The sequence below is a fragment of the Pseudophryne corroboree genome, chromosome 3 (genome assembly GCF_028390025.1).
Source record: "Pseudophryne corroboree isolate aPseCor3 chromosome 3, aPseCor3.hap2, whole genome shotgun sequence".
Lineage (NCBI taxonomy): Eukaryota > Metazoa > Chordata > Amphibia > Anura > Myobatrachidae > Pseudophryne > Pseudophryne corroboree.
The window spans coordinates 621,636,559-621,654,502 of record NC_086446.1 but is presented as its reverse complement, the minus strand read 5'-3'; the positions used below and the strand labels follow the sequence as shown (position 1 = coordinate 621,654,502).

Sequence of the window (17,944 nt, the reverse complement as noted above, 5' to 3'; positions counted from 1 at the left end):
AGAGGAGAGGGGGCCCACAGAGTCGAGACCAGCGGTTAGGGAAGAGTTATTGAAGGAGGCTGCCTGGTTGGAACAGGTCATAGTGGAAAGAGAAGAGATGAAAGTCTCGAGGGAGGACATGAAAGTAGGGTCAAGAGACCCGAGATCGCGTCTGGTCATGGTGGGTCTGGGCGTGGAGAGGAGAAAGGAGGATGAGAGGATGAAAGAAAGCAGATGGTGATCCGAGAGAGGGAGGGAAGGGTTTGAGAGATCACATCCGTGGGTGAAGACAAGGTTTAGGGAGTGGCCGATATTGTGAGTAGGGGTGGAGGTCCATTGAGAAAGTCCAAAGGAGGAGGAAAGGGCAAGAAGATTAGTGGAAGCAGCATTAGTGATGTCAGTAGGGATGTTAAAGTCACCAAGGATGACAGAGGGGAGGTCAGAGGAGAGAAAGTGGGGAAGCCAGGCAGCAAGGTTGTCAAGGAAAGGTGAACAGTGGCCAGGGGGGCGGTATATCACTGTCACAAGGAAGTGAATGTGGTAGAAGAGGCGAACAGTGTGGACCTCAAAGGTGGAGAAGGTGAGTGAGGGCTCAGGTGGGAAGACACGAAAGGTGCAGTTTGGGGAGAGAAGGATGCCCACGCCTCCACCCTGGAGGTCATCAGGTCTGACCGTGTGGGTGAAAGGAGATGCCTCCGTAGGAGAGGGCAGCAGGGGAGGTGGTGTCAGAGGAGGAGAGCCAGGTTTCAGTGATGGCGAGAAGTTTAAAAGAGTGGGAGATGAAGAGGTTGTGGATAGTTGGCAGCTTGTTGCAGATTGATCTAGCATTCCAGAATGCATAGGAGAAAGGAAGGGTGAGGAGGAGGGGGGGGAGGGGAGAAGGGTATTAGGTTGGCTGGGTTCTGAGTGCATGTGGGTAATCTGGAAATTGGGGGTGAGACCTGGCAGTGAGGATTGGTATGGGACTGGATCGAGGAGCCATAATTCCAGTATAGTAATGTTGTTCTGAGGAATAGAATGGAGTGGGTGTAATATCGAATGAACAAGGAGAGCTTATCTGAAGAGGTGAGTTTACAGGGAATGGTTGAGGGTTTGGAGACTAGAGGATAGTCTTATTGTGCGAGGGGGGCATTCCACGGAGTGGGTGTAGCCCGAAAAAAGTCCTGTAATCATAACTTGGAGCAGCTAATGCATGTGGGTGAGAGACGTAGATCTTGTGCAGAACAGAGAGGTCTGGTTGGGAGATATTTTGAGAAAAGTGAACAGATGTACGTACATTGGTGTAGTTTGGTTAGTACCGTTATGGGTAAGTAAAAGTATTTTATATTTAATACGGAAGAATACCAGTAACCAATGGAGGGACTGACAGAGCAGATCAGCAGACAATGAACATTTAGCGAGGAAGATTAGCCTTGCAGCTGCATTCAGAATGGATTATAGTAGTGAAAGTATTTTTGGGAAGACCATTATGGCGATTATTGCAGTAATCAATGTGGGACATAATGAGAGCATGGATTAGAGTTTTTGCAGTGTCTTTATGTAAGATAAGGAGATTTATGGTAGACCTACCATAGTTAAATCTCTTTCTGCGAGGTACACTGGGTTCCACAGGGAATACATCGGGGGTGTAGAGTTGGATCTTGATCTGAGGCACCAACATGCTAAAGCTTTGACTGTTCCCAGGATGCCTTGGAGCTCAGTTTCGTTAACCAGTACAATGCAGTAGCAGGTAAAAGAGACGGCAGATGTTGGTCATATAGAACCACATTCTCACGACAGGAGAAGGGACCAGCGGCTAATGCCATACAAACTCAAAGAAGCTATGTGTGGGTGCCCTGTGGAACCCACTGTACCTTGCAGAAAGAGATTTAACTATGGTAAGTCTACCATAAATCTCCTTTTCTGCAGTGGGGTACACTGTCTTCCCCAGGGAATACATCAGGGATGTCCTAAAGCAGTTCCTCATGGGAGGGGATGCACCTTAGCGGGCAGAAGAACTCGGCGTCCAAAGGAAGCATCCTGGGAGGCGGAAGTATCAAAGGCATAGAACCTAATGAACGTGTTCACTGAGGACCACGTAGCCGCCTTGCACAATTGTTCAGCGGACACGCCTCGGTGATCCGCCCAAGAAGGTCCAACAGACTGAGTAGAATGGGCTTTGATAGCAGCAGGAGATAGAAGACCAGCCTGTGCATATGCTTGTGCAATCACCATTCTAATCCATCTGGCCAATGTTTGCTTATTCGCAGGCCAGCCACTTTTGTGAAAACCAAAAAGAACAAAAAGGGTATCGGATCTCCTGAGAGAGGCAGTCTCTCCACACAAATATGTGGAGCCCGTACCACATCCAAAGACCGCTCTTTGGAGGACAAACCAGAAGTGATAAAAGCTGGAACCACAATCTCTTTGTTAAAATGGAAAGATGACGCCATCTTAGGTAAATAACAGGGCGAGTTCTAAGAACTGCCCGGTCACAGTGAAAAATCAGAAAGGGTGGACGACAGGACAAAGCGCCTAAGTCAGACACCCTCCTAGCAGAGGCAATAGCCAGCAGAAACATGACCTTAAGCGTAAGATATTTCTCTGACGTCCTAGTGGATGCTGGGAACTCCGTAAGGACCATGGGGAATAGCGGCTCCGCAGGAGACTGGGCACAAAAGTAAAAGCTTTCTGACTAGCTGGTGTGCACTGGCTCCTCCCCCTATGACCCTCCTCCAAGCCTCAGTTAGATTTTTGTGCCCGGCCGAGAAGGGTGCATGCTAGGTAGCTCTCCAGAGCTGCTTAGAGTAAAAGTTTTAAATAGGTTTTTTTATTTTCAGTGAGACCTGCTGGCAACAGGCTCACTGCATCGTGGGACTAAGGGGAGAAGAAGCGAACTCACCTGCATGCAGAGTGGATTGGGCTTCTTGGCTACTGGACATTAGCTCCAGAGGGACGATCACAGGTTCAGCCTGGATGGGTCCCGGAGCCGCGCCGCCGGCCCCCTTACAGAGCCAGAAGAGCGAAGAGGTCCGGAAAAATCGGCGGCAGAAGACGTTCCTGTCTTCAATAAGGTAGCGCACAGCACTGCAGCTGTGCGCCATTGCTCTCAGCACACTTCACACTCCGGTCACTGAGGGTGCAGGGCGCTGGGGGGGAGCGCCCTGAGACGCAATAAAACATGTTTTATACCTTATATGGCTAAAGAAATGCATCACATATAGCTCCTGGGCTATATGGATGCATTTAACCCCTGCCAGTTTTCCTAAAAAAAGCGGGAGAAAAGGCAGCCGAAAAGGGGGCGGAGCCTATCTCCTCAGCACACAAGCGCCATTTTCCCTCACAGCTCCGCTGGAAGGACGGCTCCCTGACTCTCCCCTGCAGTCCTGCTACAGAATCAGGGTAAAACAAGAGAGGGGGGGCACTAATTGGCAGAAAATACATATACAGCAGCTATAGAAGGGAGAAACACTTATATAAGGTTATCCCTGCATATATATAGCGCTCTGGTGTGTGCTGGCAAACTCTCCCTCTGTCTCCCCAAAGGGCTCGTGGGGTCCTGTCCTCTATCAGAGCATTCCCTGTGTGTGTGCTGTGTGTCGGTACGATTGTGTCGACATGTATGAGGAGGAAAATGATGTGGAGGCGGAGCAATTGCCTGTAATAGTGATGTCACCCCCTAGGGAGTCGACACCTGACTGGATGGTAGTATGGAAGGAATTACGTGACAGTGTCAGCACTTTGCAAAAAACTGTTGACGACATGAGACAGCCGGCAAATCAGTTAGTGCCTGTCCAGGCGTCTCAAACACCGTCAGGGGCTCTAAAGCGCCCGTTACCTCAGATGGTCGACACAGACCCAGACACGGATACTGACTCCAGTGTCGACGGTGACGAGACAAACGTAATGTCCAGTAGGGCCACACGTTACATGATCACGGCAATGAAGGAGGCTTTGAACATTTCTGATACTACAAGTACCACAAAAAGGGGTATTATGTGGGGTGTGAAAAAACTACCCATAGTTTTTCCTGAATCAGATGAATTAAATGAAGTGTGTGACAAAGCGTGGGTTTCCCCCCGATAAAAAACTGCTGATTTCTAATAAATTATTGGCATTATACCCTTTCCCGCCAGAGGTTAGGGCGCGTTGGGAAACACCCCCTAGGGTAGATAAGGCGTTCACACGCTTATCAAAACAAGTGGCGTTACCGTCTCCTGATACGGCCGCCCTCAAGGAACCAGCTGATAGAAAGCTGGAAAATATCCTAAAAGGTATATACACACATACTGGTGTTATACTACGACCAGCAATCGCCTCAGCCTGGATGTGCAGCGCTGGAGTGGCTTGGTCGGATTCCCTGACTGAAAATATTGATACCCTGGATAGGGACAGTATATTATTGACTATAGAGCATTTAAAGGATGCATTACTATATATGCGAGATGCACAGAGGGATATTTGCACCCTGGCATCAAGAGTAAGTGCGTTGTCCATTTCTGCCAGAAGAAGTTTATGGACACGACAGTGGTCAGGTGATGCGGATTCCAAACGGCATATGGAAGTTTTGCCGTATAAAGGGGAGGAGTTATTTGGGGTCGGTCTGTCAGACCTGGTGGCCACGGCGACGGCTGGAAAATCCACCTTTTTACCCCAGGTCACCTCTCAGCAGAAAAAGACACCGTCTTTTCAAACTCAGTCCTTTCGTCCCCATAAGGGCAAGCGGGCAAAAGGCCACTCATTTCTGCCCCGGGGCAGAGGAAGGGGAAAAAGACTGCAGCAGGCAGCCTCTTCCCAGGATCAGAAGCCCTCCCCCGCTTCTGCCAAGTCTTCAGCATGACGCTGGGGCTTTACAAGCGGACTCAGGCACGGTGGGGGCCCGTCTCAAAAATTTCAACGCGCAGTGGGCTCACTCGCAATTGGACCCCTGGATCCTGCAGGTAGTATCACAGGGGTACAAATTGGAATTCGAGACGTCTCCCCCTCGCCGGTTCCTGAAGTCTGCTCTACCAACGTCTCCCTCCGACAGGGAGGCAGTATTGGAAGCTATTCACAAGCTGTATTCCCAGCAGGTGATAATCAAGGTACCCCTCCTACAACAGGGAAAGGGGTATTATTCCACGCTGTTTGTGGTACCGAAGCCGGACGGCTCGGTGAGACCGATTTTAAATCTGAAATCATTGAACACTTACATAAAAAGGTTCAAATTCAAGATGGAATCACTCAGAGCAGTGATAGCGAACCTGGAAGAAGGGGACTATATGGTGTCTCTGGACATCAAAGATGCTTATCTCCATGTCCCAATCTACCCTTCTCACCAAGGGTACCTCAGGTTTGTGGTACAGAACTGTCATTATCAGTTTCAGACGCTGCCGTTTGGATTGTCCACGGCACCACGGGTCTTTACCAAGGTAATGGCCGAAATGATGATTCTTCTTCGAAGAAAAGGCGTCTTAATTATCCCTTACTTGGACGATCTCCTGATAAGGGCAAGATCCAGGGAACAGTTAGAGGTCGGAGTAGCACTATCTCAGGTGGTGCTACGTCAGCACGGGTGGATTCTAAATATTCCAAAATCGCAGCTGATTCCAACAACACGTCTACTGTTCCTAGGGATGATTCTGGACACAGTCCAGAAAAAGGTGTTTCTCCCGGAGGAGAAGGCCAGGGAGTTATCCGAGCTAGTCAGGAACCTCCTGAAACCAGGACAAGTGTCAGTGCATCAATGCACAAGGGTCCTGGGAAAGATGGTGGCTTCTTACGAAGCGATTCCATTCGGAAGATTCCATGCAAGAACTTTTCAGTGGGATCTGCTGGACAAATGGTCCGGATCGCATCTTCAGATGCATCAGCGGATAACCCTATCTCCAAGGACAAGGGTGTCTCTCCTGTGGTGGTTGCAGAGTGCTCATCTTCTAGAGGGCCGCAGATTCGGCATTCAGGACTGGATTCTGGTGACCACGGATGCCAGCCTGAGAGGCTGGGGAGCAGTCACACAGGGAAGAAATTTCCAGGGCTTGTGGTCAAGCATGGAAACGTCTCTTCACATAAATATCCTGGAACTAAGGGCAATTTACAATGCCCTAAGCCAAGCAAGGCCTCTGCTTCAGGGTCAGTCGGTATTGATCCAATCGGACAACATCACGGCAGTCGCCCACGTAAACAGACAGGGCGGCACAAGAAGCAGGAGGGCAATGGCAGAAGCTGCAAGGATTCTTCGCTGGGCGGAAAATCAAGTGATAGCACTGTCAGCAGTGTTCATTCCGGGAGTGGACAACTGGGAAGCAGACTTCCTCAGCAGACACGACCTCCACCCGGGAGAGTGGGGACTTCATCCAGAAGTCTTCCACATGATTGTAAACCGTTGGGAAAAACCAAAGGTGGACATGATGGCGTCCCGCCTCAACAAAAAACTAGACAGGTATTGCGCCAGGTCAAGGGACCCTCAGGCAATAGCTGTGGACGCTCTGGTAACACCGTGGGTGTACCAGTCAGTGTATGTGTTCCCTCCTCTGCCTCTCATACCCAAGGTATTGAGAATTATAAGACGGAGAGGAGTAAGAACTATACTCGTGGCTCCGGATTGGCCAAGAAGGACTTGGTACCCGGAACTTCAAGAGATGCTCACAGAGGACCCGTGGCCTCTACCTCTAAGGAAGGACCTGCTCCAGCAGGGACCTTGTCTGTTCCAAGACTTACCGCGGCTGCGTTTGACGGCATGGAGGTTGAACGCCGGATCCTGAAGGAAAAAGGCATTCCAGATGAAGTCATCCCTACCCTGGTCAAGGCCAGAAAGGATGTAACCGCAAAACATTATCACCGCATTTGGCGAAAATATGTTGCGTGGTGTGAGGCCAAGAAGGCCCCTACAGAGGAATTTCAACTGGGTCGTTTCCTGCATTTCCTGCAAACAGGACTATCTATGGGCCTAAAATTAGGGTCCATTAAGGTTCAAATTTCGGCCCTGTCGATCTTCTTCCAAAAAGAACTGGCTTCAGTGCCTGAAGTTCAGACGTTTGTCAAAGGGGTACTGCATATACAGCCTCCTTTTGTGCCTCCAGTGGCACCTTGGGATCTCAATGTAGTGTTGAGTCTCCTAAAATCACATTGGTTTGAACCACTCACCACTGTGGAATTGAAATATCTCACATGGAAAGTGGTCATGCTGTTAGCCCTGGCTTCAGCCAGGCGTGTCTCAGAATTGGCGGCTTTGTCATATAAAAGCCCTTACCTAATTTTATATTCAGACAGGGCAGAACTGAGGACTCGCCCTCAATTTCTCCCTAAGGTGGTTTCAGCGTTTCACATGAACCAGCCTATTGTGGTGCCTGCGGCTACTAGGGACTTGGAGGACTCCAAGTTGCTGGACGTAGTCAGGGCCCTGAAAATATATGTTTCCAGGACGGCTGGAGTCAGAAAATCTGACTCGCTGTTTATCCTGTATGCACCCAACAAGCTGGGTGCTCCTGCTTCTAAGCAGACGATTGCTCGTTGGATTTGTAGTACAATTCAGCTTGCACATTCTGTGGCAGGCCTGCCACAGCCAAAATCTGTAAAAGCCCATTCCACGAGGAAAGTGGGCTCATCTTGGGCGGCTGCCCGAGGGGTCTCGGCTTTACAACTTTGCCGAGCAGCTACTTGGTCAGGGGCAAACACGTTTGCTAAATTTTTACAAATTTGATACCCTGGCTGAGGAGGACCTGGAGTTCTCTCATTCGGTGCTGCAGAGTCATCCGCACTCTCCCGCCCGTTTGGGAGCTTTGGTATAATCCCCATGGTCCTTACGGAGTTCCCAGCATCCACTAGGACGTCAGAGAAAATAAGAATTTACTTACCGATAATTCTATTTCTCGTAGTCCGTAGTGGATGCTGGGCGCCCATCCCAAGTGCGGATTGTCTGCAATACTTGTATATAGTTATTGTTACAAAAATCGGGTTGTTTATTGTTGTGAGCCATATTTTCAGAGGCTCCTACGTTTATCATACTGTTAACTGGGTTCAGATCACAAGTTGTACGGTGTGATTGGTGTGGCTGGTATGAGTCTTACCCGGGATTCAAGATCCTTCCTTATTATGTACGCTCGTCCGGGCACAGTATCCTAACTGAGGCTTGGAGGAGGGTCATAGGGGGAGGAGCCAGTGCACACCAGCTAGTCAGAAAGCTTTTACTTTTGTGCCCAGTCTCCTGCGGAGCCGCTATTCCCCATGGTCCTTACGGAGTTCCCAGCATCCACTACGGACTACGAGAAATAGAATTATCGGTAAGTAAATTCTTATTTTAAGGTCCACAGGCTCAAGAGGTTCAAATGGAGACTCTTGTAGGGCATTCAACACAACAGACAGATCCCATGGAGCCACAGTAGGGACATAGGGAGGCTGAATCCGTAATACACCCTGAGTGAAAGTATGAACATCAGGAATAGATGCAATTTTTCTCTGAAACCATACCGACAAGGCAGATATATGAACCTTGAGGGAGGCCAGACAAAGGCCTAAGTCTAGACCTTGTTGCAGAAAAGCCAAAAGTCTGTCAGTTCTGAATTTTTATGCATCGTAATTCTTAGTAGCACACCAGGTGAAGTAAGAATTCCAGACCCTATAATAAATACGTGCCGAAGCCGGTTTGAGGGCCTTCAGTATAGTTTGGATAACCGTCTCTGAAAATCCTTTGGGCCTCAGGAGTGATGCTTCAAGAGCCACGCTGTCAAAGCCAGCCTGGCCAGGTCCGGGTAGACACAAGGGTCCTGAACGAGGAGGTCTGGGCGTTGAGGAAGTAAAAGAGGACACTCTATCGATATACCCTGCAGGTCTGAGAGCTCCCAGCAAATATACCAGATCTGTAGGTGGACTACAGAATATTGGATATGGCTATCATGATCTGTATTGCTTTGGTAGCAATACCATGTTATCTGCTTGCTGTTTGCCTGGCATATATGTGTATATGCAACTTGTTTATAAAAAAAAAAGTTTACATGTTCCGCGTGCCATTTTTATCTAGCAGTCTCTAGTTGCATATTTTAGAATGAATAATAATTTCTCATTTTATTATGGTACATTTATGGATATTTGTACTTCGCATTTCTTGGAACGTGACATTATTACATAGTTTGACTGCTTGAGTCTGTATAACCTTTAGACAGTTTGTGAGGGTTTGAATTTATTTTTGTATTTTTTTTATTATATATTGGCATAACTTATTTTAGTTTTTTTTATATTCTTTCAATAGAGATCCACCTCGCCTTTAACCAGGCAGTATGATATTGTGGCTGTCTATCCCAAAACCGAGAAGTTGTTCCATGTAAGTTATTTACCCATGAAACCTTCATATATAGTATTGACAAATTGTTTTACATGACAAGGAATAAAGTTGAACTACAGATGAGCCATAAGAAGTTTAGAAGCTTGACTCAATTAGATCCCTCCTAAATCAAGGAGAATGTATTAAATCAGGCTGCACTACAGCCACGTCATCAGCTTTGTTTGACAACAATAGTGTCTTTATAAAGCGAGTCATACACTATACAATTATCTGGCAGATAATCTGCCAGATCGGGCTGGTTGGAATGAAAATCTGGCAATGGATGAGAGTAAATGACAATCGACCACTTGCTCCCAAACACTGGAAAATGGACAAAACCTGACGTTCAGACAAATTGGTTAAATTACGGACTTCATCAATTTGTATGAACGTCCGTTTTTGACAGTTTTCCAGTGTTTGGGAGCAAATGGTTGACTGCCATTTGCATTCCAATCAGCCTGATCTGGCAGATTATTTGCCAGATAATTGTATGGTGTATGCCTAGCTTACTAGTGTTCAAATACTATTTTGTCTAAAGTTGATAGTTTAATTTCAAATCTGTCTTCAAGCTGTCTAAAGTTTTTCTAAATGTATTATATACAACTGTTTATATAAGAAAATCTATTACTATTGTTTTTATTTCAGTCATTATGATTGTATTTACTTAATGTGCACTGAACATCTTTACCATCAGGCTGCGTGCACAAACATCGATGTGGACGTGATATGCATCAATGTTACAGAAAAATATCCATTCTTCTTCCGAAAGCCACCTGTAAATGCTGTAAGTTTTATTAAGTAAATGAAATGATTTGTTCAGTGGATATGTTTGATTACAGGGCAGTTCCAAGCTCTTGGCAGGTGCTGTTTCCCAGTAAGAATATTTTTAGAATTCTTCCTTGGAATTTATCCTTTTCTCTATGCTACATGAACTGTCTCTGTCTATGTAATAAAGGCTTGGCTTTACTTTTACAAATACATAACTTTTAGGGTCATTTTTAAATTATTGTCCAAATGAATTCAAGTTGTATTTTAGCACAATTTTGATTCAACTTCATCTTCAGCACACCATCTAGTAAAAACTGACAATACTTCTTTAAAAACCTCAGGTACAGATGTGTCCTCATACACAGTGTCGGACTGAAGCATGAAGAGCCCACCGGGGGTATGCAGTGGTAGGGGCCCATGATTAGAGGTGTGGCCAGCCTCCAGAGAGGGTGTGGCCAGCCACCATAGAGGTTTGGCTAACCATTATAGAGAACCTGGTCTGGACTCCTTGATAATTTATATAATAATTAATACTAGTGCATGCATGATAATGTGCCAGATTAATGACAGCAATGTACTGTAGAGAATACATCATAATCCTGTGCAGTATAAGGTAACATATGTATAATATATAATCCAAGTGCACAGTCTAGAACCTGATCCCTAGAGGAGGAGGGCCCCCTAGGCAGTGGGGCCTTCCAGTGTTTTCCCCTGTGGGACAGTCCGAGCCTGCTCATACATCTAGTCTCAATATGCCATGCAGTGTGGGATGCCTGGTACGAGTGAGCTCCCAGGTCCCGTGAGACTCTGCCAGTGTCGGGCGTCTCTTTGTGCAGAAAATGCATTTTAGTCGCAAGACAGTGCATCTTGAATGCATCCTGAGACTATGCTGATTAATTTAATATGCGACTCTGGTATATTGTGTGTGACGGAGTCTGTATACAAAGCACAACAGAACTTGGCATGTAGAAAAAAATGATGCAGCAACTGGCTTTTTTCCAAGTTTCTATTGACTATAGGGTTACACACGGGCTCTTTCCTTTGCTAACATATTTCCCATGCTGGGCATGCCAGAGTTTGTTAGTGAACAGCGGGGTGTGCGTGAGAGGAGAAACTGCTGTGGTTTATCATTGTATGCCATTGAGGTGTGGTTTAGTTATGCTCTAGTACTCATCAATACTCAGTGCAACACTTAACTTACTTGTATTTTGTTTTTTAAGGCAATCGAGCGAGGCATCTTTTTTGAGTTGATTTACACCCCAGCAATTAAAGACTCCACTTTAAGGAGATACACAATATCTAATGCACTCAGCTTAATGCAGATCTGCAAGGGGAAGGTAAGCAATAGTGCAAAATAGGATAGGTAATTCCGCACAGGAAAGATAATATAGTAAACAATGTATTTATGCTTTCAAAAGGGGAAAGGTTGCACCTGGTTTGTCGGTGTTGCTCCCATGGAGTGATGTAATGAATACGGGATCAGTATGGGATCCGGGCGGTCAGGAGACCGACGCAGAGAATCCGACAGCCAGAATCCCGGCAGCGAGCACAGCATGTCCACTCGCGGGCTTGCTGCTATCGCCAGGCTTCGGGCCCAGTGGCGATCTTAGGTTGCCACACTGTTATATTCCCCCTCAGGTATTGGCATTGCCCACCACCCAAGTGGGAATACTGGGCTTGGGTCGGGATTCCAAACGCCAGCATTTACCCTGCTGTTGGGATTCCGGTGTCAGTATCCTGAGCACCGGGATCCCGGCAGCCGGTAATTTAACCGCATACCATGTATACATGTCACAGAGATCTTTCCTGCAATAGCGCAATAGAGACAGAAGAAAAACATCCTTTTTGGAGCACATTTATAAAAATAACTAAAACATAGCTTTTAATAACCACATATATAAGAAACATTGAGAAATAAACTTGCACTCATAAATTATTGGTAATATTATCGCTACAAAGAGAATCTTATATTACAGGTTGAGTCTCCCTTATCCAAAATGCTTGGGACCAGAGGTATTTTGGATATGGGATTTTTCCGTATTTTGGAATAATTGCATACCATAATAAGATATCATGGTGATGGGACCTAAATCTAAGCACAGAATGCATTTATGTTACATATATACCTTATACACACAGCCTGAAGGTAATTGTAGCCAATATTTTTTATAACTTTGTGCATTAAACAAAGTGTGTCTACATTCACACAATTCATTTATGTTTCATATACACCTTATACACACAGCCTGAAGGTCATTTAATACAATATTTTTAATAACTTTGTGTATTAAACAAAGTTTGTGTACATTGAGCCATCAAAAAACAAAGGTTTCACTATCTCACTCAAAAAAGTCCGTATTTCGGAATATTCCGTATTTCGGAATATTTGGATATGGGATACTCAACCTGTACCAGCTAAATATGGTAGTATCTGAAAGAACTATCCATTGTGACCGGGTAGGGGGAAAATTATTAGTATGATGGAGATAACATACTGTATGTTTATGATTAAACAGTTGGTTAATGCACAATACTGTCAGTTGTTACTATACAATGATAAACATTTTATTTGTTTATATTTTAGAACATAATTATTTCAAGTGCTGCAGAAAGGGTACGTTCAGTTCTGTTTTATTGAGATCTTTCAACTAATTCTTTTTTTTTTCTTCCATTTTTCATACGTGTGTAATTATTTACTTGACTACTGAAATGATATGTTCTATAGAAGTTTTGCTTTAAGTTTCTGTATACGTTATCATTGTGGGATAAAGAGCAGAATAGAAATTTGTGGGAAGAAGTAGAACATACTAGGAAAGGGAAATGTATTTTAACAAAGTTAGGGTGTGTTGGGATTGTTGAATTCAGAAATTAAAGTAATTTTTCAAATTGGCTCTAGTTCTTGAGATAGTGGATACCCTCAATTAATAGGGAACGTAACCATAACTCGTGTATATGGGAATCTACGGGAACATTCTAGAAGATGGAACACGCAAATAAGGTCATTGCACATCAAATCAACACAGCCATTTTCATGACCATCACTGATTTCAATTAAATTTGCTGTGCTTGTTAGGTCTGACGAGAAACTAATTTACACCAAATTTCAAAATCAAGGGTTGGAAATTTTTGGAGATGGAGCCATTTAAAAATGAACAAAATATGCAATTTTACTGCCGCAGGGGTCTTTTTGTTTCCCTGTAACTTGAGTTCTAAGTAAGACAGAGAGGTGAAATTAGTGTCATTTGAAGCTTATGACTAGATCTTTTCACTTCAGTTTTAATTCAGTAAGGTAGTACTAAAAAAAGTTTAATAACCTTTGACCTCAATTTTTTAAAATAGGGATTTATTTTTATTTAATTTTTTATGAGTTCTCCCATATTTCATTTAAACATGTACCAAATTTCACTTTGGGACTCCCATGGGATAATGCGATAACAATAATTTACTGACAAGCAGGCAGCTAAATTATATAAAATTCTCTCTTGCAGACCGTGTATTATAAAGTTTTGAAAAACAGCAATATACCCTTAATATATATAACAGACCAGGTTTTGTTCATGCTTTCCATGAGTTTAGTTTTGAAGTTGCAGACAGAGTTTCTCTTTCTGTAATGGTGTACACACGTCCTGTTGTAGTCATTGGGTCTACTGTTGTTAGTATATCACAACAATGAACTAGAAGAATGTCGGGTTTCCCTGGGTATTTGTATGATGGGGTTGGTCCTTGTGGGTGGAGAAAGCTGACCATTACTAATTCGTACTTTTCATCTACGTCAAGAACACATGCTACCCACCACTCTGCATCATACACACAAGTGACAAATCCTTTAATGTCTTTAAATTCTACCAGTAAACAAACTCATTCCACTTTCGAAGATGTAGAGTAGGAATAAACTTTAATTGACAGAGTAGTTGTTGATAAGGGAATAAAGGAATGTAGTTTCTGGGTTCCAGCAATTATGCAGGATTGCTCAAATCGAATTCCAGGAACTTCTCTTCTGCCTCGTGGTCAGCTGAACTGGCGTACTTGAAAGAGACAGTTGGAACATTCTCAACGGCCCAATCAAACAATTGTCAAGGTGTCATTATTTGTTGATTGTACGGCCTTTGGAGACTGGCTCGTGCAGCTAATCTTTTCACAGTACCACCAACTCCATCACATGCCTCTTTCTCTTACGTCCTAGAGGATGCTGGGGACTCCGTAAGGACCATGGGGATAGACTGGCTCCGCAGGAGACATGGGCACTTTAAGAAAGACTTTAGGATTTGGGTGTGCACTGGCTCCTCCCTCTATGCCCCTCCTCCAGACCTCAGTTGATTACTGTGCCCAGAGGAGACTGGATGCTTTTCAGAGGCTCTCCTGAGTTTCTGACAGAAAGTATTTTGTTAGGTTTTTTATTTTCAGGGAGCCTGCTGGCAACAGACTCCCTGCATCGTGGGACTGAGGGGAGAGAAGCAGAGCTACTTCTGTAAGTTGAAAGGCTCTGCTTCTTAGGCTACTGGACACCATTAGCTCCAGAGGGATCGGTACGCAGGTCTCATCCTCGCCGTCCGTCCCGGAGCCGCGCCGCCGCCGTCCTCACAGAGCCTGAAGGTAGAAGCCACGTGAGTATGAGAAGTTAGAAAGCATCAGAGGCGGCAGAAGACTTCACTGTTCTTCACTGAGGTAACGCACAGCACTGCAGCTGTGCGCCATTGCTCCCATTCACCTCACATACTGTGTCACTGTAAGGGTGCAGGGCACGGGGGGGAGGGGTGCCCTGGGCAGCAAATAAACCTCTCCTGGCAAAAGATGGGTATATACAGCCGGCCACTGTATATACCTACGAGCCCCCGCCAAAGTTTTGTATTTTAGAGCGGGACAGAAGCCCGCTGCCGAGGGGGCGGGGCTTCTCCCTCAGCACTCACCAGCGCCATTTTTTCTCCACAGCACCGCTGAGAAGAAGCTCGCCGGACTCTCCGCTGCTTAGATCACGGTGACAAGAGGGTTTTAAAGTAGAGGGGGGGGGCACATAATTGGCGAATTGAGTATAAAAGCACTATCTGGGTAAACATAAATATTGTGTTTTTGTCCTGGGTTATTATAGCGCTAGGTGTGTGCTGGCATACTCTCTCTCTGTCTCTCCTAAGGGCCTAGTGGGGGAACTGTCCTCAGATAAGAGGGTTCCCTGAGTGTGTGGTGTGTCGGTACGTGTGTGTCGACATGTCTGAGGTAGAAGGCTTTTCGAGGGAGGAGGAGGAGCAAATGAATGTGGTGTTGCCGTCGACGGCGCCGACACCTGACTGGATGGATATGTGGAATGTTTTAACTGCCAATGTAAATTTATTGCACAAAAGATTGGATAAAGCTGAAGCTAGGGAACAGTCAGGGAGTCAACCAATGCCTGTACCTATGTCGCAGGGACCTTCGGGGTCCCAAAAGCGCCCACTATCCCAAATAGTTGACACGGATACCGACATGGATTCTGACTCCAGTGTCGAATATGATGATGCAAAATTACAGCCAAATTTGGCTAAATGTACTCGATATATGATTATTGCAATCAAAGATGTTTTGCATATCACAGAGGAACCCACTGTCCCTGACACGCGGGTACACATGTATAAGGGAAAGAAAACTGAGATAAATTTTCCCCCCTCACATGAGCTGAACGAGTTATGTGAAAAAGCTTGGGAATCTCCAGACAAGAAACTGCAGATTCCCAAAAGGATTCTTATGGCGTATCCTTTCCCGCCAACGGACAGGATACGGTGGGAATCATCCCCTAGGGTGGACAAAGCTTTGACACGCTTATCCAAAAAGGTAGCGCTGCCTTCCCAAGATATACGGCTACCCTCAGGGATCCTGCTGATCGCAAGCAGGAGGTTACCCTGAAGTCCATTTATACACATTCAGGTACCTTACTCAGACCGGCTATTGCGTCGGCATGGGTGAGTAGTGCTGTAGCAGCATGGACAGATACCTTATCAGCGGAAATTGATACCCTGGATAAGGATACCATCCTATTGACCCTAGGACATATAAAAGATGATGTCTTATATATATGAGAGATGCACAAAGAGACATTGGTCTATTGGGTTCGAGAATCAACGCTATGTCGATCTCGGCTAGAAGAGTCCTTTGGACCCGACAATGGACAGGTGATGCCAACTCAAAAAGGCATATGGAGGTTTTACCTTACAAGGGTGAGGAATTGTTTGGGGAAGGTCTCTCGGACCTGGTCTCCACTGCTACGGCAGGCAAATCTAATTTTCTCTGACGTCCTAGTGGATGCTGGGAACTCCGTAAGGACCATGGGGAATAGCGGGCTCCGAAGGAGGCTGGGCACTCTAGAAAGATTTATGACTACCTGGTGTGCACTGGCTCCTCCCACTATGACCCTCCTCCAAGCCTCAGTTAGATTTTGTGCCCGGCCGAGGTTGGATGCACACTAGGGGCTCTCCTGAGCCTTTAGAAAGAAAGTATAGAAATTAGGTTTTTTATTTTCAGTGAGACCTGCTGGCAACAGGCTCACTGCAGCGAGGGACTAAGGGGATAAGAAGCGAACCTGCCTGCTTGCAGCCAGCTTGGGCTTCTTAGGCTACTGGACACTATTAGCTCCAGAGGGATCGACCGCAGGCCCAGCCTTGGTGTTCGGTCCCGGAGCCGCGCCGCCGTCCCCCTTACAGAGCCAGAAGCAAGAAGAGGTCCGGAAAATCGGCGGCAGAAGACATCAGTCTTCACCAAGGTAGCGCACAGCACTGTAGCTGTGCGCCATTGCTCCTCACACACACTTCACACTCCGGTCACTGAGGGTGCAGGGCGCTGGGGGGGGGGGCGCCCTGAGAAGCAATAATAACACCTTGGCTGGCAAAAATACCACAATATATAGCCCCAGAGGCTATATATGTGGAAAATACCCCTGCCAGAATATAGGAAAAAGCGGGAGAATAGTCCGCGGAAAAGGGGCGGAGCTATCTCCTTCAGCACACTGGCGCCATTTTTCCCTCACAGCTCCGCTGGAAGGAAGCTCCCTGGCTCTCCCCTGCAGTCTACACTACAGAAAAGGGTAAAAAAGAGAGGGGGGGCACTAAATTTAGGCGCAGTATACATTTATATAGAAAAAGCAGCTATAGGGGACATAACTCAGTTAGTCCCTGCATTATATAGCGCTCTGGTGTGTGCTGGTATACTCTCACTCTGTCCCCCCAAAGGGCTTTTGTGGGTCCTGTCCTCTGTTGGAGCATTCCCTGTGTGTGTGCGGTGTGTCGGTACGGCTGTGTCGACATGTTTGATGAGGATAATGATGTGGAGACGGAGCAGATGCCTTTAGAAGGGATGTCACCCCCTGCGGGGCAGACACCTGAGTGGATGAGCTTATGGAAAGAAATGAGTGCACGTATAGACTCCTTACATAAGAAATTTGACGACATGCCAAATGTGGGACAGCCGACTTCTCAGCTCGTGCCTGTCCAGGCGTCTCACAGGTCATCAGGGGCTCTAAAACGCCCGCTACCTCAGACCGCAGACCCAGATGTCGACACTGATACTGACACCAGTGTCGACGACGATGAGTCTAACCTGATGCCCACTAAGGCCATTCACTGCATGATTGAGGCAATGAAAGAGGTGTTACACATTTCTGATATAAATACAGGTCCATTAAAAAGGGTATTATGTTTGGGGAGAAAAAACTACCCGTAGTTTTCCCCCCATCAGATGAATTAAATGAAGTGTGTGAAGAAGCGTGGGCTTTCCCTGATAAAAAATTGGTAATTCCTAAGAAGGTACTAATGGCGTTCCCTTTCCCGCCAGAGGATAGGTCACGTTGGGAAACACCTCCTAGGGTGGATAAAGCGCTCACACGTTTGTCTAAAAAGGTGGCACTACCGTCTCCGGATACGGCCGCCCTCAAGGAACCTGCTGATAGAAAGCAGGAGG

General features: G+C 46.1%; 1 protein-coding gene across 2 annotated transcripts in view; it reads left to right on the top strand.

Annotated features, from left to right (window-relative positions):
• The window catches only part of RPP30 (ribonuclease P/MRP subunit p30), a 129,802-nt gene that overhangs the window by 82,894 nt on the left and 28,964 nt on the right, over positions 1–17,944 (top strand). For both annotated transcript variants that reach the window (XM_063961675.1, XM_063961676.1), the window contains exons 6-9: positions 9,185–9,256; positions 9,951–10,040; positions 11,245–11,361; positions 12,609–12,638. In XM_063961675.1, coding sequence (XP_063817745.1) covers positions 9,185–9,256; positions 9,951–10,040; positions 11,245–11,361; positions 12,609–12,638 — 309 coding nt within the window. The remainder of the gene's footprint in view (positions 1–9,184; positions 9,257–9,950; positions 10,041–11,244; positions 11,362–12,608; positions 12,639–17,944) is intronic.